The sequence below is a fragment of the Phyllostomus discolor genome, chromosome 9, assembly GCF_004126475.2.
Source record: "Phyllostomus discolor isolate MPI-MPIP mPhyDis1 chromosome 9, mPhyDis1.pri.v3, whole genome shotgun sequence".
Classification (NCBI taxonomy): domain Eukaryota; kingdom Metazoa; phylum Chordata; class Mammalia; order Chiroptera; family Phyllostomidae; genus Phyllostomus; species Phyllostomus discolor.
Window position 1 is genome coordinate 64,998,483 of NC_040911.2, and position 24,422 is coordinate 65,022,904.

The 24,422-nt window shown below is 38.8% G+C and overlaps 1 protein-coding gene across 1 annotated transcript in view; it reads right to left on the reverse strand.

Moving 5' to 3' along the window:
* The window catches only part of CFAP61 (cilia and flagella associated protein 61), a 382,310-nt gene that overhangs the window by 154,669 nt on the left and 203,219 nt on the right, over positions 1 to 24,422 (reverse strand). The window contains 2 exon segments of the mRNA XM_036009477.1: positions 1,273 to 1,399; positions 9,688 to 9,827. Coding sequence (XP_035865370.1) covers positions 1,273 to 1,399; positions 9,688 to 9,827 — 267 coding nt within the window.

Genomic DNA, 24,422 nt, shown 5'->3' on the forward strand with positions numbered 1-24,422 from the left:
GTTGCAATATGTTATTTTGGTTGAAATATATGAAAAAACTATCTTCACAAACATACATAATTGGAAAAGGGGGAAGTATTTAAATAACCTTTTCAGATAATTATGGACATTCTTCTTTGATGCTCCACCAAAACTTAACAAGTGGTAGTGTTTTAAAGATTAAAATTTTTAAATGTTGAAACTGAAACCATATCAATGAACTTTGTATATACTACTACATTAAAATTCATTGGTCTGTTTTGCACTTTGAATGAATCTTCTTCCTATGCAAGGTTTTGTAACATCATATATTGTTTATCTATAAAATTCTGGTTCACCAAGCTTATGTAAATTTTCCAAATGTTGACTATTTCATTACAAAATATCAAAATATCACACTTGGTAATATCACCACCAGACTTATCAGAAAAAGTCTGGTAACTACTGGGAAGCTGTGAAGCTCACGGCAGCAGATACTGATTTTCCAAAATTCTAATTTTTTGAAAGGTTGGATTTTTTTCATAGGGGACAAGTGTTGTCAGTTGTTATCTTGCAGTGACAGGCTCACCTTTTTTAAAGAAAATGCCTGACAACTGCCTGAGATTGAATAACCATATTTTGTATGCCAGCTATTCTTTCAAGTAAAAATGGTATTCTGTGAAAATGCTGGCTGGGTCAACAAACAACTCAAACAATTGCAGAAATGTTTTTTCCTGAAAAAAAACCAACATGCTTCAGTCTGCATCAGAAGAGCTTTATGTGCCCTTTTCATTTTGCCACACAGAATACTAAAAGTACATGCACTCAAGGATTAAAACTCCATGATTTTACTGCTTCAAGTGAAACTGGTGCTCCATTTTCTTTTAAATTAAAATGTCTATTGAGAAATATGTAGACTCACAAGCAATTGTAAGAAAAAATATGGAGAAATTCTTTTACACTTTGCCCAGTATCCCCTAATAGCAACATTTTGTAAAACACTACTATAATATGACAAGCAGGGAACACACATTGATGTGTGTGTGTATTAAGTTCTATATAATTATATCCCTTGTGTAGATTCATGTATGCACCACCACAGTCCTTGAGGCCACCAGTGAGGAGAGCAGCCTCAATTCCTTAAACCTCAGTTTCCTTCTTTTTCTTTTCTTGCTCCCATCTTACAATACCACACTGCTTCCCACCACACAATTCCCACTAAGGTCCAAGGAAACTTCAGGTTGAACCTACATGAATCATAATGGTCCCATAACATGAGGTAAAGAAAGACAATCTGATCATAGCAGGACTTACAGGATCTCTGCGAGCCTCATTGTATTGCTTTAGATCCTCCAATATGCTTTTATTGAGCATGAGAGTGCTGACGAGATTTTCAACACCAGAAGTATCTGATAAATTGGCTAATCTTATATTAATGGTCCTAGGTAAAGAGAAATTTATTTTTATATTAAAGTACCAAATATGTATTTCCCCCCAAATGGAGGCAGAATTGCAACAGATCATATTTATGTAAGATAATGGCAATAAAATATCTTTACATAACAATGGGGTTTAATTAATTATAAAAGTAACTCTTTCATTGTAGGAAACCTGGAAAAGAAGAAGGTAAAAATCACTGCTAATATCATTAACTAAATTGTTCTTCAAATTTTTAAAGTTTGTTAAGAAGTTAAGAAATTACATTAAACCTGGGCTGGCTTTATAGATCTTAACTCTTAATAATTTTATCTTTGATTTTGTATTTTTACGTGAAGCCAAGTAAGACATGGAATGGGTCCAGGCACTTGGAGCTTTGGCTCACATGTGGTACCCACCTCCCACCATCATTCCATGATGCGTTTTCTCCCATCTGTTCCCTGCTCTTGGCACACTGGGTCCTATAGGGCCTCCCACCCTGAGTTGTGACTGCTGCCACCTTCTGCTAAAGGAAACAATTGGGTTGCATGCATGGGGGAGGCTCACATTCAACCAACATGCTCTTCCCTCAATAGAGTCCTGGACACAGGAATGGGAAGGATAAAGGGTTAGGATGTCCATGAAATCTCTACTCACAGCATGGTGATGACGATTCCCACCTGGGACAAGCAGTGCCACAGAATGTTCAGCTGACAACTAAGCATGGACATCTTGCCCACCCACCCCCACCCAGGTACTTTGTGAACCCCAGTGAAGAATTTGCCAACCACAGGGGATGTGTGTTGGAGTGGTGGTCCCATGGAAAGGGGAGATGACCTACCCATCTTAGGCTAGAGCCCCACATTTTTGTTTTGTAATGGGCCCACCATATTATTTAGCTGGTCTTGCACTGAACGTTATCAATCATTCAGTTATTATTACTAGTTTGGACAGTGCTATTCTTACTAATATTAATGAAGTGAAATGTTCTAACCTACTTTTAGCTGTAGTGAATATTTGTGCTTAAATTTTAGTGTATGCTCCCACACCATGGATAAAGTAGCATATTTGCAAAGAACAATCTACATCTATAGTTAACTTATGAAAGATAAAAATTAATATTACCTTAGTGTTTATGAGCAATTTTTAAGTGAAGAAGAACAACTCAGTTCTGATATGGCCACCTTACACCAAAATCTACTTCAGATGGATTAAAGATGTAAATATGAAAAACAAGACCACAAAAGTACTAGGAAAATACCCGAGGGAACTAAAAACATATGTCCATATAAAACCTTGTTCATGACTGTACACAGAAGCATTATTTATAATAATAATCCAAAAGGCAGAAAGAACCCAAATGTCCATCAACTTCTAAATCAAAAAACAAAATGTGGTCTACTGAGATAATGGAATAGTATTCAGCAATAAAAAGAAATGAAGTACTGACACATGCCACAACATGGATGAACCCTGAAGAAATTTATGCTAAGTGAAAGAAACCATATACAAAGGCCACACATTATATAATTCCATTTATATGAATGTTTAGAATAGGCAAATTTATAGATAAAAAATAAATTAGTTGCTGCCAAGGCTGGGGGAACAGTGGGAGAAAAGAATAAAAATGGATGCCAGTCTGCAAAAGACTGGCAAGTTGATTGGTTAGTTTGAAAAGATTCCCAGTCCTTTTTAAGCCCGAGATATAATCCAAGCTTAACAAAGGCAAGCTCTCTCTCTCTTACTCTGTCTCGCCTGCTAATACATGCTTGCCCATGTGCTTGTGTATTCTTTCTCTGTGGCAGCCATGCTGGCCCAGCAGCCATATGGACTCCAAGAATGAGCTTGGATATAATAACAGCACAGCCAGGAATATATTAGCTGGATGTGAACAGAGGCAGAACTGGACTAAGCTTTGATATGGACTGAACCAATGGCACAGAACTTCTGGACCTTGGCCTTTCCTCTGGGTTTAATGAAGACAAGGCTGGACTTCCTTCACAGTAGAACTGAGCTGAATCTGGGAAAAATTTTTGTGTTTGCTCCAGCTTTGATAAATCTTAAAACCATAACTCATCCTCCCATTTGTGGTCCCTAAAATGCTTTCCTCGTGACACTGCAAGGACCCTATTTCCACTGGCAACAGCAGTACCACCCTGCTGTACTGTGTCTCAATGATTCCACCTTTGCCCTCACAATTCATCCTCAACAAAGCAGATAGAGCGATGCTTACCAAACACTAAGTGAGACCACATGAGTCTTCAACGCAAATCCCAGTGACTCAGGTGTTCTTCACCTCTTTTATGCCAAGGACTCCTCTTTTCAATGCATAAAATAAAATATGTAGGATTATAATATATGAGTTTTATTAAATAACATAATTCTGTAGTGGTCTATTATGTTGTGTGGATGAGCATAAACCACAAGTAATATTTGTAGATACATGCAAATCCTGTAATGTGATAGGAAAACTGAAAGTATCATTTCAATTAAAGAGAAGGCTACAGGAGCTACTGATCCTCTTGTGGTTTGTTGCCTACTTGAACAATAGAAGGAAATACTACATTTCAATTAAAGCTTCATGAAAATAAAGATGGCCCATGGTTAATAACCCCAGTTATGATTCCCATCTCACTCTGAGTAAAAGTCCTTTTGGGGGCTGAAAGCCCTTCCATGACCGAAGCCTTCTTCCCCACACCTTTTCTCTCTGGGATCTCTCTTGCTGACTTATCACCAAGTAGTTGGCTTCTTGCTTTCTGTTTTTCCTTAAACATTCCAAGCACTCTCTCTCATCAAGAGTTATTCCTGGGAATTCTGCCTCCTCTATCACAAATATGCAAGCTTTGTTCCCTTATTAACAGCAAGTGTTTACTCAAACTTCACCTTCTCAATGAGGTCTTCCCTAGCTCTAATCACCCTATTAAAAATTTGGAAACCCTGATACTTCCATTACTTGCTCTGTTTTCTCCACAGTACTTCCTACCTTCTATTTATTTTGTTCATTGTTTGTCTCATTTCACTAGAATAAGATGTTATGGAGATAAGAACTTTGATCTCTTCGTTCACTGCTGCTGCACCCCCATGGCTAGAATAATGCCTGGCATGTAGTAAGTGCTCAGTAAATACCTGCTAAATGAGTAAATTATGCAGCTTGAATATAGATGGCCAGAGACTATTTCAGTAAGACTGTTGTGGGAACCAGGAGAGTGCATAAACATATGACATGTTTACATGTCTCTACTGCACTATCCTTTGCTTTCTGGGACATGGCCATCTTTTCCCTCTCGTAAGGCTTAAAGCTCAGACCACATCATAATCCACTCTGAAAGGCCAGCCCTTTTCTTAGCCCACAGTAGTGTTCAATAACTGTTTATGGGGATATGTGTGCTGTTCTAGTGTCAGGTGTCACAAAAATGCAAACATTGTTTCACTAGATTTTCCAAGGAAATCTACTGCCAGTTAGGGAACACAACCATTTTGCATTATACTGTGAAACTCATCTCTGCTATATATATTTATCAAAGAAGAACACTTCACAATTTGCATTTGTTCCTAGACTTTCAGGGGAAGGAATGGGAAGTAGCAATATGTTTGTGCCCTACTCTAAAGCTATACTGTTCCATATGGGAGCTACACCTGGCTACTGAGCACCTGAAAGCTGAGGGCATCTCTGAATTAAGATGTGCTGTATGTAAAACAAAAAAAACAACAACAACAAAAAAAAAACCCAAAAAGCACCCATTAAATTATAAAGACTTTGTACAAAAAAAATGTAAAATATCTCACTAATACTTTTTATACTGATTATATGTTGAAACAATAATATTTTGGATATAAAGGCATTAAGTAATAAATATTACAATTAACCACCTACTTTTTTATTCTTTAATTAATGTGGCTATTAGAACACTTAAAATTACATATGTGGCTAACTCTGTATTTCACAGAACAAGGCTGCTGTTGCCTAGTATTTGCTTCTGAGAGGTGTTTTTCAATCATTTGTCGCTCAGTTCAAAAAGGAGAATATAGCCCTGGCTGCTGTAGCTCAGTTGGTTGGAGGGTCATCCTGTAACTGAAAGGTTGTGGATTCAATTTCTGGTCAGGGCACATACCCGAATTGTGGATTCAATTCCCAGTCAGGGTACATACTAAAGCTGCAGGTTCAATCCCTGGTCTGGGCACATAAGTTCCCTGGTCCTGGTGCATACGATTCTATCCAGGTATATATGATCCCCCTCCAGGTGCATATGAGAGGCAACCAATTGATGCTGCTCTCACATATCAATGTTTCTCTCTCTAAAGAAGCAATGAGAGGATGGAGGCGTAATAACTTAGCAGCCGACTGTGGGCTTTGAAGGTCTCTACTTTACATTGGAGCAGGAACTCTGAAAACTGACTTTTGTCTTGGTTTTGTGGAGGGTATGAGCTTTGAGACAGGAATGTTCCATTCTCTCAGACCACACAACACCTGAATAACATTATTTCCTTGTACACAGCATCTGCCTCGCCAGTTTGGCTTTTGGGGCAACACACGGCCAAACCTCTGCTTTTTTGTTTGGTAACACTATCTCACTCATCCTGCAACCACTGGGGAAGCACCAGTGAGAAGGGGTCAACATGGAAGAAACAAGTCAAACAGGGCCTGCTTTCTATTTAACCAGCATTGCCCTTGAATTCTTACTTTGCTCTGTGTATTAATAAATTCTCCAGTTACATATGCCAATTCAATGGGTTTCTACCCCTTGTCAGCAAAGGAATCCTAGACAATATTCAAGCTTGGTATAGAAAAATTCCAAAATTTAGGCAATTCAAGAAAGAAAATTAAAAAATCATGAATGATGCTGCCCTTGCCAGTTGGTGGAGCAGTTTTGTACACAAAAAGGTTAAGGGTTTGATTCCTAGTCAGGGCACATACCCAGGCTGCAGGTTTGATCCCCGGTCAGGGTGCACCTGGGATGCAATTGATCTATATTTCTCTCTCACATTGATGCTTCTCTCTCACATACTCTCTCTCCCCATTCCCCCCTCTCTAAAATCATTCAGAAATATTTACTTGGGCAATGATTAAAAAAATTCATGGATGATGCTCACACTAGCACCCAGAGGCAACCTCTGACCATCTCCAGTGTTACAGGGCAAGTTCCCTGGACAGCAGCCTCACATAGATATCTGCATACAGAGGTTTATGAGGGTGAGCGCTTGGGACCCTCCACACCTAGGGGGATGACAGAAGCAGTAGAGGGCAGAGGAAGACATTGGACTATAAGCAGTGTTGTCATAACAAATGCCTAGCTGATCCCACAGGGTGTTCCAGCCCTGAGAAGCCCCTTCAGAGTTGTCCCTCCTTGAGGCAAAGAACTGTAGGCCCTTTATCTTGCTTCTGTTCCCACTTCCCACACACAGACTAGTCATAGGATGCAGGCTACCCTTGGAAAGGGCCTTCTCATCATCCCAGGGCAATCTCTTTTGTGGGGGAACTAGCTTCAAGCTGTTGGTACTCATACATCCTGCAGTTGGAAAATGAATTCTTCAGTCGTGAACCAAATGGGCCAGTTTGGCGCACTACAGTATCCATTACATCTGCACATCTCCTTTTAGTATATTTAATAATTCATGTTTTCCCTCTCTTTGAAAATTTTGGTTTTATTTAAGTGCTGTTTTATATATTAGCATGTTTTTTAGGCTAACATTACATTCTGAGCATTTCCATCATTAAATATATTTTTATCCATTCATTTTTTGTATATTTTATTGATTATACTATTACAGTTGTCCCCATTTTTTTCTCCCCTTTATCCCCCTCCACCCTGCACCACCCCACCCACCCTCCAGCATTTTGGCCACTCCTTAGTTCATGCCCATGGATCATATGTATATGTTCTTTGGCTTCTCCATTTCCTATACTATTCTTAACCTTTTGCTATCCATTTTGTATCTACCAATTATGCTTCTTATTCCCCATACTTTTCCCCTCATTCTCCCCCTTCCTGCACTGAGCTAATAACCCTCCATGTGATCTCCATTTCTGTGATTCTGTTCCTACTAGCTGTTTGCTTAGTTTGTTTTGTTCTTTCATGTGTGTCATATTTCTTTGTCTCGGCGCACCAGGCTGGATGAATATTTCTTTAACTCCTTTGTTGTTGGAGTTTCCTGTAGTTTGATTTTCTGGCAGTTCTGGTTGTCTTTCGTTTTAAGATTTGTTGTTATTCTTCTTTTGGTTGTGCAAGGAAGTGAAGCATTTCTACCTATACCTCCATCTTGGCCAGAATTCCCTCATTATTAAATATTTTTAAGTGAATCATAAACATAGTTATAGATTCCTTTACATAGGAACCATAAAGTATTTAAACATTCTCTTACTATTGGATATTTGGAGTATTTCCAATATTCTTTAATCCTCATACATCAATTTTTGTTTGCATCTCTGCCAACAAGTTTCTTAGGAAATATTTCTGGGCATGGAATTCAAGGGTAAAAGGATATGAATTACTCTAGCACTCTAGCCAAATTGTCCTTTGAAATTTCATGTTAATTTACGTTCTGATTGCCACTACATTTGTTTCATTTAGAACTGAAAATTTCTATACTTATTTCTTATGAATGGACCAAAAATAATGTCTCATTTTAGCTTTGTTTCTTTTCCCTAATTTGAGATGTTTAAGGATTTTAAAACAACCATTGATTTTTTTCTTCATGTATAAACAGTCTGACCTTTTTTATTGTTGTAAGTTTTTCCATTTGAGTATTAAATCATCATCTTATTGATTTATTAAAGCTCTTTATATGTTAAACATACCAAAACTGTGTCTTCCACATTTGTTAAAAAATAATCTTCCATTAGTCAGTTGCATTTTTATTCAATTAGGGTAGTTCCAAAAACATTATATAGTAAAAAATGAATCTTCCATGTTCTAAAAAGAACTTCCCAGCAATACCACTGTTGGGATTATACCCTAAGGATCCTGAAATACCAATTGAAAAGAACCTATGCACCCTAATGTTCAAAGCAGCACAATTTACAATAACCAAGTGCTGGAAGCAACCTAAGTGTCCATTAGTAAACAAGTGGATCAAAAAACTGTGGTACATTTACACAATGGAATACTATGCAACAAAAAGAAAGAAGGGCTCCTACTCTTCATGACAGCATGGATGGAACTGGAGAGCACTATGCTAAGTGAAATAAGCCAGGTGGTGAAACAGAAATACCGTATGATCTCACCTATAAATGAAACCTAATCAACAAAACAAACAAGCAAGCAAAATATAACCAGAAACAATGAAATAAAGAACAAACTAACAGTTACTAGAGAAGAGGGGGAGAGGGAAAATAGGGGAAGGCCCATCAGGGAACATGTATAAAGGACACATGGACAAAATCAAAGGGGTTAGGTTTGAAGGTGGGAGGCAGGGATGGGCGGCATAGGAGGGATGTTATGGGGTGAAAATGAAGACAATGGTACTTCAACAACTATTAAATAAAAGAAAACTAAATAAAAATGAAATGGATAGTAAAATAAAAGAATAGAAAGAACTTCCCCATCCTGAAACATGATAAAAATCAATCTTCACTCACATTCCTTATCTAGCACTCAACATTCTTCCTCAGGAAAGCTTCCTCTGAATGGCTGAATCTCCCAATGATATATATTTATAGTACCACATACTCAATGCTCGTACATCTATCACAACTGCAGGTTTACATATATGTGAGTGTTTACAAACTTTAAAAGGATTGGGAACACATCTGTATATTGTTCACTCTTGTATTCCCAGAATTGGGCACAGAAGTAGCACTGGAGATTTATTATCTAATTTTTTACATTTTCAGTATTTACATTTACCTCTTCATTCACCTAAGAATGTTTTTTGTAGACTTGAAGAAAACATTTTTATCTTTATTATGTACCAACACTTACAGAATAAACATTCTTTTTCCCACTGTGGTGACAGAAATTTTGTTATATATTTGTGTAGATATATCTTTACACACATACACTCACATACTCTAAACTCTCACTATATTGGGACCTATGGTAGGACTCTGTTGTATTTCATCATTCTACCATAGAATTGGTCAACATGGCACTGTTTTGATTATTATAGAGTTACCTTATGTTTTAATATCTGGCTGGACAAATAACTTCTCAATTTAGAGATCTGTCCCTAAATGTATTGGTTAAAATTACTTGATCAAGCCCTCTGCCAATAAGATAATTTAAAATGAATCATTAAATTAAAATGGTAGGGAGCTTCTCGATTCTCTTTTTGTAACTTTGTGAAAAATTTTTAGCCAAATGTTCATTCACTTACTTGAGCAATCCAGCCCGATGGAAAACATAGAGATCCTGTTCCACAGTGCAGTTGTTGAAGGGGACTATCTTCACAAAGTTCTGGATAAGGGCAAACTCTGGGGTGAGATGTGGCAGAGAAATGAGGCAGAAGTTCTTGTCCTAACATTATTGCAGAAGGGCACAAGGAAAGACAATCAGAAATCATTTATCACCAAACAAATTCCTGCTGTAAAACACTAAAGAAAATAACAAGATATGTAAAGGAGAGGATATTCAAGTTAAACTTTCCTATAATTTTGAAAGTAATCATATAAAACTCAGGGGGATAAGGAACAGCAAGAGTATGAAGAGTCTGACTGAATCCTGAATAAATTAATATTGTGAAAAATGAAACCCATTTGGCGTAGCTCTTTTGCGGGAGTGTATTTTTAGTCTAAGGACATTTGCCCTTTCAAATTCACTTGCAATCAGGAGTAAATGTGGCAGTTTGGTGTCACACCAAAGGCCCTATGCTTACTAAGTGGTATTGTACCAACTGTGATCCTCTTCTCTTGAAATGAGAAGGTGGTGTTCTAGGACTTTTCGGCCCTAAAATCCTATGACTATACATGAACAGATGTCTGTGTATTTTATCATGACATGATAAAATCTCATTTCGGCATACATATCTAAGAACATGTTTAACCTGGGTGGTGGGTTTAGTTAGCAGGTACAGAATGATCTATATGTCCTGACAAATGTCACTTGCCTTCTAGATCTTCACTGTCCAATATGGTAGCCAGCAGCCACATCTGGCCATGGAACATTTGGAATGTTGCTAGTATGACTAGAGAATTGAATTTTTAATACTATTTTATTTTAATTAATTGTAAGTTTAAAAACTGATACTGAATGTAGTTATTGGAAAGGTTTTATGTAAGTTTGGAACAACTTGAGAATATGAAGCTACTGATTCAATTGTAAATTTTATAAAATCTAAATGGAAGAGGTTCTAAGAAGGCTGCAGAGTAGCTGGAAGCTCAGTCCACTTGATCCAAAATCCAGATTGATTGTGCAGCTAAATGGTAGAGTATTTGTCTTGAAAAACCAGTTGAAGTGTAGCTGATCTGGAAATTTATAAACAGAAGCATGGAGAAAAATGGGAAGAGACAAGGCAGGGTGAGACCCCCATACATCCCATACATAGGCACTAGGACTGGGAAGCCAGGGGATAGGGCAGCAGGGGTACTCCCCTCTCCCAGGAGCACAGAGCCTCCGCCCCATGCAGGGATCCCCAACCAGAGTAACAAGAGACAGGAAGGAGACCTTTTGTAGCACCCGGTGGTGGGAAGCGGTGGGGATTCGATCCACCTAGAAGACTTGTAGCACAACATCTCAGGAAAGGAATCAGTCCATTGTCAAAACACTAGCTTGTGAAGTTTGCCCTGATCTGTGACTGCTGGAAGAGCCGTGCTATTTTGGGGGCTGGAGGAGGGACTTGCTCAGTATACCCTTCAAGGGCCATCTGTTCTTCAGAAGAGCTTTGGACAGAGAGGCACTCAGAGTCGGGGCATTGAGGCTTGAGGAAGATGACTGTGCTTCCTCACAATGAGCACTCTGCAGTGACCCTTTCCCCACCTGCTAAGTTGCTGAGTCTGCCCAGAGGCAAAGGGATAAGGTGGTACTGGGTTGGAAATTTGACCTCACTATGCTCTGCCAGTGCAAGGGAGGAGAACATTTAGCTGGAGACCGTTTGGAGCTAGAAATTTCAGTCCTGCCCTGCAGTCCCTGACTAAGAGGAGAGATTTTTCTTTTTGGCGTGTGTGATCTCCTGCCTGGGTGTGAGGTGAGGTGACAGCAAGATATGCCGAGCTGGATTTTTGCAGCTGCATCTCCCAGTCAGGCTTCTATTGGGAAGTCAGATGGGCAGGGGCTGTGTACTGCAGCTGCAATATGTGGAGGCAGAGCACAGCTTTCCCCAGGAAGTTCAACCCAAGCAGCAAAGGGAAGGAGAGAAGGTGCCCACTGACAGTATGGTCTGACCTTGCATAGAGGCACCCCAGCTAGCAAGACAGGATATTGGGACAAACAGACCTGGGTGGTATAGCACTCAAGTAATTGGTCAGGGACAGGACAGTTCCAGGAACTAGAGCTAGTAAGCCATGGGAATGAATCCCAGGAACTAGAGAGTTCCGGGATAGAAATACCCAATAAGAGAAGGAAGAAAGCAGAGCAGGTCAAAGTAACCAATTACAAGACTACTTTCCCACACTGGGCAGTTTTTTTCTTCAAAAACCCTACACAGAACCACCTGGGTAGGAACTGGTCTGAGCTGGGAACTGGCCTCAGTTGGACTGTTTCCCCTACCCCTTGCTCCAGAGGGACCCTGCTTTCAATAAACCCCTTGCTTTGCTATTAGTTTGCTGTCTTCTCATGGTTCTTCAGTAGCTCTGATCTCACAACCACCCTGCCTCCTACAGAGAGAGGGCACAGCTCCTGAGTCTGTTTGACCCCTGCCAGGTCCTGGCTACCTGCACTGAGCCCATTTCTGTGAGGAGAGGGAAGCAACTCAGAGCAGGGGACTTTCAAAGTGGGAGAGCTGAGGCAGACCCAACCTCAAGGCTCTGGACGCCCCACCCACTGGTTTACTAGAAACTCGGCCCTGAAAAACTTGATGAGGGCCCAGTGTGTATCTGACATTGGCATGCAACAGAAAACCTCTTGGGACTCCCTAGACTGGCAAACAAATTGCCAATTTACATAAAAATCAGAGCAAGACCCAAGAAGCTCTACATTCAACACATCAGAAACTGACTACACCAAGCACAACAAACTGCAGAGGCAAACCATACTTTTTTCCTTTTGAATGTTTTCTATATTTTCGCTTTTCTACTTTATTTTTTGTTCTTTTCTTTCCTTTTGGGGGGGTCCATATCCCTTATTTTCTTTCCTATTCTCACTCTATTTTTCTCTTTTCTGTTTTCATTCTTTTTCTCCTGTTTTTCCTTTCCTACTCTTTATTTTAGTTCAGCTTTTTTTTCTACATATTTATTATTTACTGTAATTTTTCTTCTTTTACTTCTTTCCTTTTATATTATTCTCATTTCTGTTTCTTTTATCCTTCTCCAATTCTTTTTGTTTCTTGTCTTTTATTGTTCTTTTTTCTATTTTCTTAATTTTTTGTTTTTCTTATGGGTGCTTTTTGCCTTTTTCTTTCCCAATTGTTAGTGTTGTTGTTGTTTGTTTCCCTTTTTGTTGAGCTGTTTGAATTTTGTTTTGTTTTGTTTGCTCAGCACCTGTATGAAATTTGCATCCCATGGTCAGGGTTGAGCCCCATAATCAACCAGCCCAAAGGCTGAGCTATCCCACAAACAGGACAACATCAATCAAGAACCAGTTACAGGAAATTAGAGATTACAGTGAAGTCAGAGTATTTATCTTGCACCTCCTCTTCCCAGAACCAAACTGAAAATAAAACTAAACAGGGGAACATACACTTGAAATAAGCAACTGAACATTACCTAAAGAGGAGACACTTAATTAAGGATGGGCAGAAACCACCTCAAGACCAGTAGAAAGGTCAGGGATATGGCGGGGGCTGACACTGTTTTCATAGGCATCAGGCCAAGGCTGTGCCAGGGCTGTGGGAGCTTCTGCCTGAGAGGAGTGAAACCTGGACCCCACAATAGGCTCCCCAGCACAGAGCACCAGTGCCAGGATAACCTGCCCATGCAGCATCCTGTAGTGAAAGGTTATAAGGTTTTTGCCTGCCAGAGAGAAATACAGCCTGCTGAAGACAAAGGCACCTTTTCTCTGTCTCTTTTTTTCAAGGAGCAACAGAAAGGATTCACATGTGCAGCCACTCACTTTGGGCTCAGGCAAAAGGAGGGCAGTGTGGTCTGGAGTTGTGCGAGGAGAGCCTGGAGTGGAGGTTTGGGGGAAAGGCGTGGGAAAGTGGCTGCTGGGTTTCCAGTGCTAGGACACACCTCCATACCACAAAGCCATTTTTCTTGAGAAGAGTAGCCCCTTCCAGAGGAAAAATATTACCCCACCTGTGGGAAACTGCTCACCCCACCCTCTGGATCCTCCCAGCCCCATCTTCTGGAATCTCACTCACCCACCCTCTGGAATCCTGCTTGTCGCCCCATTCCCACATCCTTTTTTTAAATTTATTTTTTAATATTTTTCTTCCTTAGTTTTTCCCACCTGAATTTTATCCCCTGCTGAGGAGACAGCAACATAGGCAGATTCAGGTGTGTCAGAGACTGGCTTTAGGATATGGCCATTCCATATACTTTCTTGGAAACCAGACTGGTGCTTCCCCTCATGGGATAGCTTAGGAACACCTTCTTCATTTGCAGCAGACCCACACTCTGGGGTCTGGAGCCTCTACCCACTTTCCTATTTGAGGCTTCACTCTGTTTATTTTAAGGAAATAATCCAGGATACTCAGGTGGGTGTTGTGGAGATGAGAGAACACACCCACCATCTTCCCTGAAGTCTGAATGGCACCTCCCACAAGAAATCCAGGGGACCCATTCTTCAGATTCCAGCAGAAGCCCTCTTAGAAACAGACCAGGTAGTGGCAAGACTAAGACTAATGGCAGCACTACAGGCAGAGGAAGGGGAAGATATATCTTGTGGTGCCTTTGGTCATTAGTTGACCCACCCTTGGGTCCTGTGCTACTAAGCCAGCCTTACAGCAGCAAGGCCCATTGCAAATACAGCCAAGCCTGAAGAAGAAAACCACAAACAGTGGATCACTTGTAACTTCAAACAGGCTGCCTATAGCTAAACAGACAGCATCTGACATTGGCTTACATCAGCTTCAGAAAATATCAAGTCATATCCAGAGGAAGAATACAGAAGGCAAGCACTAAACTTCACTGAGATAAACTCCACTTCAATCTTTTTCATTTTTCTCTTTCACATACGTTTTTTTCATTTTTTTCTTTTTAATTTTTTCTTATTTTTCAATATTTTGTTCTTTTAAATCTTGTATGTCACTCTTCCCTTTTCTTCATTTTGCTTTCCTTCTCTTATTTTTTTAATTTTATTTTCCCTTCCTTTGTTCTTTTGTCATGACTACCTGTTTCTATTCCTTACTCGTACTGTTTTTCCTCCTGCTATCCTCTCATGACCATTTTCTTTCCTTTATTCTTCTCATACCCTTTTTATTATAACATTGTTTCTCTTCACTTTTATTATTCTTTGCATTTCATCATTGATATTGTGTTGTTGTTGGTTTCCTCATATGGATTTTGCTTTCTGTGTTTTTTTTTTCTGTCAGTACCTGTACAACAGTGTACAAAATGTGGTTGGACTTACGGCCAAGATGGAGGCATAGGTAGAAACATGTTGCCTCCTTTCAAAACCAAAAGAAGGACAAGACATTTAAAAACAAAAAACAACCAGAATAGTCAGGAAATTTAACTGTATGGAAGTCTGACAACTAAGGAGTTAAAGAAGAAACATCCATTCAGGTTGGTACGAGGGGTGGAGCCAGGTAGCCAGGGTAGAGAGGATGCATGGCAAAATACTGGCTGGAGGACCAGGTGGGCAAGACAGTAGTTGGCAGTCCCACATTTGCATGCAGATAAACTGGTAGGAGCAACTGGGGAACAAGACAGGCTGCACAATCCAGAGTTCCAGTGTGGGAAAAGAAAGTCTCAAAACCTCTGGCAGCGAAAACTTGTGAGGGTTGCAGCAGCAGGAGAAACTCCCAGTCTTACAAGAGAGTTCATAGAAGAGACTCACAGGGTCCTAGAACATACACAAACTCACCCACCTGGAAATCAGCACCAGAAGGGCCAATTTCCTTGTCAGTAATGGGGGAAGTGACTGAAAGCAGGGTGAGACCTGAAAAAGCAGCACTGTTCCTTCTCTGACCACTCTCCCACATACAGCACCAAATACAGTAACGTGGGCTGCTCCACCATGGTGAATACCTAAGGCCTTGCCTCTTACAACGTAACAGGTGTACCAAGACAAAGAAACATGGCCCAAATGAAAGATCAGATCAAAATTCCAGAAAAAGTACTAAGCGACAAGGAGATAAACAACCTATCAGATTCAGAGTTCAAAACACTGGTAATCAGGATACTCACAGAAATGACTGAGTATGTGCACAAAATAGAGGAAGAAGTGAAGGCTATGCAAAGTGAAATAAAGCAAAACATACAGGAAAACAATGGTGAAGGGAAGGAAATTGGGACTCAAATCAATGATTTGGAGCAGATTGAAGAAATAAACATTCAACCAGAACAGAATGAAGAAACAAGAATTCAAAAAATGAGGATAGGCTGAGGAACCTCTGGGACAACTTTAAATTGTTCCAACATCAGAACCATAGGGTTGCCAGGAGAAGAGGAAGAGCAAAAATTGAAAACTTATTTGAAACAATAATGAAGGAGAATTTCCCCAATCTGGCAAAGGAAATAGACTTCCAGGAAGTTCGGGAAGCACACAGAGTCCCAAAGAAGTTGGACCTAAGGGGAAACACACCAAGGCACATCATAATTACATTACCCAAGATTAAAATGAAGGAGAGAATTTTAGAAGCAGCAAGAGAAAAGGAGACAGTTACCTACAAAGGAGTTCCCATCAGACTATCAGCTAATTTCTCAAAAGAGACCTTACAGGCAAGAAGAGGCTGGAAAGAAGTATTCCAAGTCATGAAAGGCAAGGACCTACATCCAAGATGACTGTATCCTGCAAAGCTTTCATTTAGAATGGGAGAGCAGATAAAGTGCTTCCCAGATAAGGTCAAGTTAAAGGAGTTCATCATCACCAAGCCCTTATTATATGAAATGTTAAAGAGACTTATCTAAGAAAAAGAAGATCACAACTATGAACAGTAAAACAACAACAAACTCACAACTATCCACAACCAAACTTAAAAAAAAAAAAAAACCTAAAACTAAGCAAACAACTAGAACAGGAAGAGAATCATAGAAATGGAGATCATATGGAGGGTTATCAGCGGGGAAGGGGAAAGGGAATAATGGGAGAAATGGACTAAAAAGCATAAGTGGTAGGTACAAAATAGACAGGGTGAGGTTAATAATAGTGTTCGAAATGTAGAAGCCAAAGAACGTATATGTATGACCCATGGACATGAACTAAGGGTAAGGGGAATGCTGGTGGGAGAGGAGGTATAAGACAAAGGGGAATAAATGGGAGAAAAGTTGGGACAGCTGTAAGAGCATAATCAATAGAATATATTTTTTAAAAAACACATGGTGGAGTTGATCCTCTTAGTCAGTCAGCTGGAAGATAGAACCCACTAACAAATGGGCCAACATCAATCAAGACCCAAAACAGGAGAGCCTACATAAACCACACAAGGGGCATTGCTAGATCATCCAGCTAAGGAGATCCAGGGGACTGTATCACTGAGTCCCAAAGGACTCCTACCATGTAAGCCCACCCCACAAAGATATGGAGTCAAAGCAGATCTATCTAATATGTAGAAATAAACAAAAAGAATCAGCTAAAATGGTGAAATAAAGAAGAAAGCCACAAAAGAAGGAAAAGGAGTTACTCCCAGAAAAAGAACTAAATTAAGTTGAGGCAAGCAATTTATCAGACATAGAGTTCAAAGTAATGGTTATAAGGATGTGCAAGGAAGTTACTGAGAACTATAAGGAACTTAATGAGAACTATATCAGCATGAAACAGGACATAGAAACCATGACTAAAAACCAGTTGGAAATGAAAAATGAAAGACCTGAAATGATATTAAAAGGAATTAAAAGCAGGTTAGATGAAGCAGAGGATCAAGTAAGCAGTTTGGAAGACAAGATAGAAAAAAAACACCCAATCAGAGCAATGAAGAGAAAAAAGACTTAAAAAGAATGAGGAGAGTTTAAGGGAACTTTGAGACAACATGAAACATGACAGTAATTCATAGGGATACCAGAAGGAGAAGAAAAAGAGCAAGGGATAGAAAACCCATTTGAAAAAATAATGACAGAAAATTTCTGTAACCTGGTGAAGGAAAAAATCACACAAGTTTAGAAAATACAGAGAGTCCCAGTCAAGATGATTGCAAAGAGACCCACACCAAGACACATCACAATTTAAATGGGAAAATATAAAGCCAAAGAGAGAATCTTAAAGTCAGCAAGAGAGGAACAGCCTGTTACCTACAAGGGAGCTCCAATAAGATGGTCAGCTGATTTCTCAGGCAAGAAGTGACTGACATGAAGTACTCAAAGTAATGAAAAGCAATGATCTGCCACCAACACTACTCTATCCAGCAAGGCTATCATTTAAAATTAAAGATAAAATTGAAGGCAACATAAAGAGCTTCCCAGATGCCCCCCCACAAAAAGGGTTAAAGGAGTTTATTAACACCAAACAAGCATTACAACAGAAGTTAATGGGACTGCTTTAAGTAGAAGTAATAGAGAGAGAGGAACATAGATATAAAGGAACAAAAGGGCAATTAACAAGTCCTGCTAATAATAATCTTAAATGTAAATGGATTAAATGCTCCAGTCAAAAGACATAGGGTAGCTGAACAGATTAGAAAACATGACAAACTAGACAAGAAAACAAAGGCCATAAAAAGAGACACCACAGGTCACTACATAGTACTAAAGGAATCAATCCAACAAAAGGATATAACCATTAAAACACATATGCACCCAGTACAGGGGCATCTGAATATATAAAGAAAATCTAGGCAGACTTTATGGAAGAGATCAACAGCAACACAATCATTGTAGAGGATTTTAACATCCATCATCACCATTGGCTACATCTTCTGGACAAAAAAAGAATCAAACAGGAAACAGCTACCTTAAATGACACACTAGATTGAATGGATTTCATTAATATTTATATATTCTTCTCAAGTGCACATGGAACAGTATCAAAGACAGACCACATGGTAGGACATAAGTCTTAACAAATACAAGAATAACTGAATCATATCTAGTATTTTCTTGGATCGCAATAGCATGAAATGAGAAATCAACCTCAGTAAAAATCATTCACATACATTGAGGCTAAATAGCATGTTATTAAATAATGAATGGGTCATCAATGAGATCAAGAAAGAAATCAAAAAGTACCTGGTTACAAATGAAAATGAATACACAATAACCCAAAACCTATGGGACACAGCAAAAGCAATCTTGAGAGAAAAGTTCATAGCACTACAGGCCTACCTCAAGAAGATAGAAAAATCTCAAATAATCTACACTTAAAAGAACAAGAAAAACAAACAAAGCCCAGAAGAAGTAGAAAGGAGGAAATAATCAAGGTCAGAGCTGAAAAAAAAAAATGACAGAGACTAAAAAACAATACAAAATAGCAATGAAACCAGGAGGTAGTTCTTTGAAAAAGTAAACAAGATTGATGAACCTTTAAACAGGCTCATCAAGAAAAAAAGAGAGATGCTCCAAATAAATAAAATGAGAAACAAAAGAGGAGAAGTAACAGCTGATATCAGAGAAATACAAGGGACTGGGCAAACTGGAAAAAACTGATAAATTTCTAGAAACACACAGTCTTCTAAGACTGAATCATGAAGAAATAGAAAACCTGAATAGACTTATCAAAACTAATGAAATTGACAGAATAATAATAATAATAAACTACCAGAAAACTAAAGTTCTGGACCAGATGGCTTCACAGGATTAATTTTACGAATCATTCAAAGAAGATATAACACCTAAGTTTCTCAAACTATTCCAAAAAATTCAAGAGGAGAGAAGACTCGCAGGCTCTTTTCACGAGGCCTGTATTATCCTAGTTCCAACACCAGATGAAGACACAACAAAAAAGAAAATTATAGGCCAATATCTCTGGTAAACATACATGTTAAAATCCTTAATAAAATATTAGCAAACCGGGTCCAACAATACATCAAAAAGATCATACCCAGTGATCACGTGGAATTTATCCTGGAGATACAAGGTTGATACAATATTTGCAAATTAATAAATGTGAAACATCACATAGGCAAAAGGAAAGATATAAATCACATGGTCATATCAATATTCCAGCAAAAGCATTCAGTAAAATCCAGCACTGATTTATAATAATAACTCCAGCAAAGTACAAACAGAGGGATCATACCTCCAGATAATAAAGACAATATATTTAAAAAACCTACACAAGCTGTGACTTCCAGCAAGGATGGAGGCATAGGTAGATATACTTTGTCTCCTTGAAAAACCAAAATAAGGACAACAACAAATTTAAAAACAATAAATAAAATGAACTCTATGGAAGTCCAACAACCAAGAAGTAAAAGAAGAAACATTCATCCAGACCAGTTAACAGGGCAGAGGTGGGCAACCAGGGTGGAGAAGACTCGCAGCAAGGTGGCAGCCCCACATTTTCCTGTGGATAAACCAGGAGGAACAACTGAGGAGTGACACAGACCACAAAACACAGGGTTCTAGCATGGGGAAATAAAGCCTCAAAACCTCTGGCTAAAAAAACCTCTGGGAGTTGAGGCAGCAGGAGAAACTCCCAGCCTCACAGGAGTTTGCTGGAGAGACCCACAGGGTCCAAGAATATACACAAAACCACCAACCGAGGAATCAGCACCAGAAGGGCCCAATTTCCATGTGGGTAGCCGGGGAAGTGACTGAAAGTCAGGTGAGAACAGAGCAAGTGGCCTTGTTCACTCTCTAAACCCTCCCCCACATACAGCATCCACAGCGCAGTGATGTGGGTTGCCTCGCCCTCATAAATACCTAAGGCTCTGTCCCTAACAACAGAATAGATGTGCCAAGACAAAGAAATATGGCCCAAATGAAAGAACAGATCAAAACTCCAGAAAAAATACAACTACGTGATGAAGAGATAGCCAACCTATCAGATGCAGAGTTCAAAATGCTGGTAATCAGAATGCTCACAGAAATGGTTGAGTATGATTGCAAAATAGAGGAAAGAATGAAATCTATGAAAAGTGAATTCAAGAAAAATGCACAGGGAACCAACAGTGAAGGGAAGGAAACCAGGCCTTAAATCAATGGTTTGGAGCAGAAGGAAAAAATAAACATTCAAGCAGAACAGAATGAGGAAACAAGAATTCAAAAATATGAGGAGAGGCTTAGGGACCTACAGGACAACTTCAAATGTTCCAACATTTGAATCATAGGGGTGCCAGAGGAGAAGAGGGAGAGTAAGAAATTGAAAACTTATTTAAAAGAATAATGAAAAACTTCTCTAATCTGGCAAAGAAAACAAACTTCCAGGAAGCCCCTGAAACTCAGAGTCCCAAAGAAGTTGGACCCAAAGAGGAACACACCAAGGCACATTATCATTAGGTACCCAAGATTAAAGATAAGGAGAGAGTCCTACAAGCAGCAAGAGGAAAGAAGAGAGTTACCTACAAAGTAGTTTCCATCAGGCTGTCAGCTGATTTCTCAAAAGAAACCTTGCAGACAAGAAAGTGCTGGAAAGAAGTATTCCAAGCCATGAAACGCAAGGATTTCCATCCAAGACTACTCTATTCAGCAAAGCTATCATCTGGAACAGGAGGGCTGATAAAGTGCTTTCCAGATAAGGTCAAATTAAAGGAGTTCATCATCACCAAGCCCTTATCACATGAAATATTAAAGGGAATTATCTAAGAAAAAGAAGATCACAACTATAAACAGTAAAATGACAATGAACTTACACCTATCAACAACCAACCTAAAAACAAAAACAAAAACAAAAACAAACTAAGCACACAACTAAAACAGGAACAGAAGCCTCAAAATGGAGATCACATGGAGGGTTATCAGTGGGGAGGGGTGGGGGGAGAATGTGGAAAAAGATACAGGAAATAAGAAGCATAAATAGTAGGTACAAAATACACAGGGGGAGGTTAAGAATAGTATAGGAAATGTAGAAGCCAAAGAACTTTTATGTATGATCCATGGACATGGACTAAGGAGGTGGGAGGATGTGAATGAGAGGGGGCTTCAGGATAGAGGGGAAAAAAGGTGGGATAATGGGACAACTGTAACAGCATAATCAAAATATATTTAAAAATAAAATTTAAAAAAGGAAAATATAATGAAGGAGAACTTCCTTAATATGATGAAAAAAATAGACTTCCAGAAAGTCAAGAAAGCTCAGAGAATCCCAAAAAAGTTGGACCCAAGGAAGCACACACCTAGGTACATCATAATTAAGTTACCCAAGATTAAAGATGAGACAATCTTAAAAGCAGCAAGAGAAAAGGAGAGAGTTACCTACAAAGATATTTCCATGAGATTATTACCTGATTTCTCAAAAGAAATCTTACAGGCAAGAAGAGGCTAGAAAGAAGTGTTTGGGGTCATGAAAGGCAAGGGCCTCCATCCAAGATTACTCTATCCAGCAAAGCTATCATTTAGAATGGGAAGGCAAATAAAGTGCTTACCAATAAGGTCAAGTTAAAAGAGTTCATCATCACCAAGCCCTTACATGAAATCTTAAAGGGATTTATGTAAGAAAAAGAAAATCAAAACTCTGAACAGTGAAATGACAACAAACTCACAATTACTACAACCAAAACTAAAAAAAAATAATGAAGCAAGCAAACAACTAGAACTGGAACAGATCCATAGAAATGGAGATCACATGGAGGGTTATCAGCAGGGAGGCTGAGAGGGGTGAATAGGGGGAAAGGTACTGAGAACACGAAGCATAAGTGGTAAGTACAAAACAGACGGGAGAGGTTAAGAATAGTATGGGAAATGGAGAAGCCAAAGAATTTATATGTATGACCAATGGACGTGAGCTAAAATGATGGAATGATGGTGGGAGTGGAGGTACAGAATGGAGGAGAATAAAGGGGAGAAGAAAATGGGACACCTGTAATAGCTAATCAGTAAAATATATTTAAAAACCTACAGCCAACATCACACTCAATTAGGAAAAAACTAAGAGAGTTTCCCTTAGTTCAGGAACAAGACAGGGATGACCACCTTCACTGCTCTTATTCAACATACGAAGTGTTAGCCACAGTGATCTGACAAGAAGAAATAAAAGTTACCCAAACTGGAAAGTGGAAGTAAAAACTGTCATTATTTTCAGACAACATGATATTATACAGAAGAAACCCTAAGGACTCCACCAAAAAAACCACTAGATCTAATAAATGAATTTGGCAAAGAAGCAGGATACAAAATCAATACTTGGAGATCAATGGCATTTTTATATGCCGATAATGAAGTATTTGAAGGAGAAAGTAAAGAAATGATCCCATTTACTATTGCAAGAAAAAATAGGGTACCTAGGAACAAATTTAACCAAGGAAGTAAAAGACCTGTACCAGAAAACTACAGGACACTTCAGAGAGAAATTGAGGAAGACAGAAATAAGTGGAAGCATATACTGTATTCATGGACTGAAAGAATTAACATCATTAAAATGTCCATACTACCCAAAGCAATCTATAAATTTCACACAATTCCTATTAAAATACCAATGGCATATTTCACACATCTAAAACAAACATTCCAACAATTTATATGGAACCAAAGAAGACCCTGAATAGCTTCAGCAATCTTGAGAAAAAAGATTGCAGGTATCATAATGACTGATATCAAACTATAAGGCTACTATAATCAAAACACTCTGGTATTGGCATAAGAACAGAAATATGAGTCAATGGAACAGAGCAGAGAGCCCAGATATTAACCCACATGTTTATGTTCAGTTGATATTTGACAAAGGAGGCAAGAACATACAATGGAGTAAAGATAGTTTCTTCAATAAATGGTGTTAGGAAAACTGGACTGGTATATGCAAATAATGAAACTAGAACACCACCAACTTATACCATACACAAAAATAAACTCAAAATGGATAAAAGATTTAAATGTAAATCATGAATCCATAAAGATCATAGAAGAAAACACAGGCACTAAAATCTCAGATATCTTACACAGTAATATTTTTGCTGATATGTCTCCTAGGGTAAGGGAAACAAAGAAAAAAATAAACAAATGGGACCATATCAAATTAAAAAGCTTCTGAATGCTGAAGAAACCATTAACAAGATGAAAAGGGAACCCACTGTATTTGAGAGGATATTCTCCAATGCATTGGTGGCAATGCAGACTGGTGCAGCCACTGTGGAAAACAGTATGGAGTATCCTGAAATAATTGGAAATGGAACCCCCTTTTGACCCAATGTTCCAATTTCTGGGAATATATCTTAACAATCCAGAAATACCAATTTAAAAAAAATATGGACACCTATGTTCATAGCACTGTTATTGATAATAGCCAAGATCTGGAATCAGCTTAAGTGCCCACCAGTAGAAGAGTGGATAAGAAAGCTGTGGCACATTTATGCAATGGAATACTACACAGTAATAAAAAAGAGGGAATTCTTACTGTTTGCAACAGCATGTATAGACCTGGAGAATATTATGCTAAGTGAAATAAGCCAGGAACTGAAAGAAAAATACTGTATGATCTCAGTTATATGCAGAATGTAATGCACAAAATATACTAACAAATAAAATAGGAACAGGAGGACAGTTACATGGAATTAACTGACAGCTGCCAGAGGGGGAGTGGGGACCAGATGAAAGATAGATGGTGAAGGGATTAGCCTAAGAACATATATGTATGACCCATGAACATGGACAACAATGAGGGGATTGCTTGAAGGTAGGGATGTGGGCTGGTTGGAGGAGGTCAAAGAGAGAGAAACTGGGGACAACTGTAATAACATAAACAATAAAATATAATAAAAAAGAAAATATAAATGCAGATCAACTGATGAAAAGTTACTGATTGTATTGATATAAACTATAAGTTTAAAGT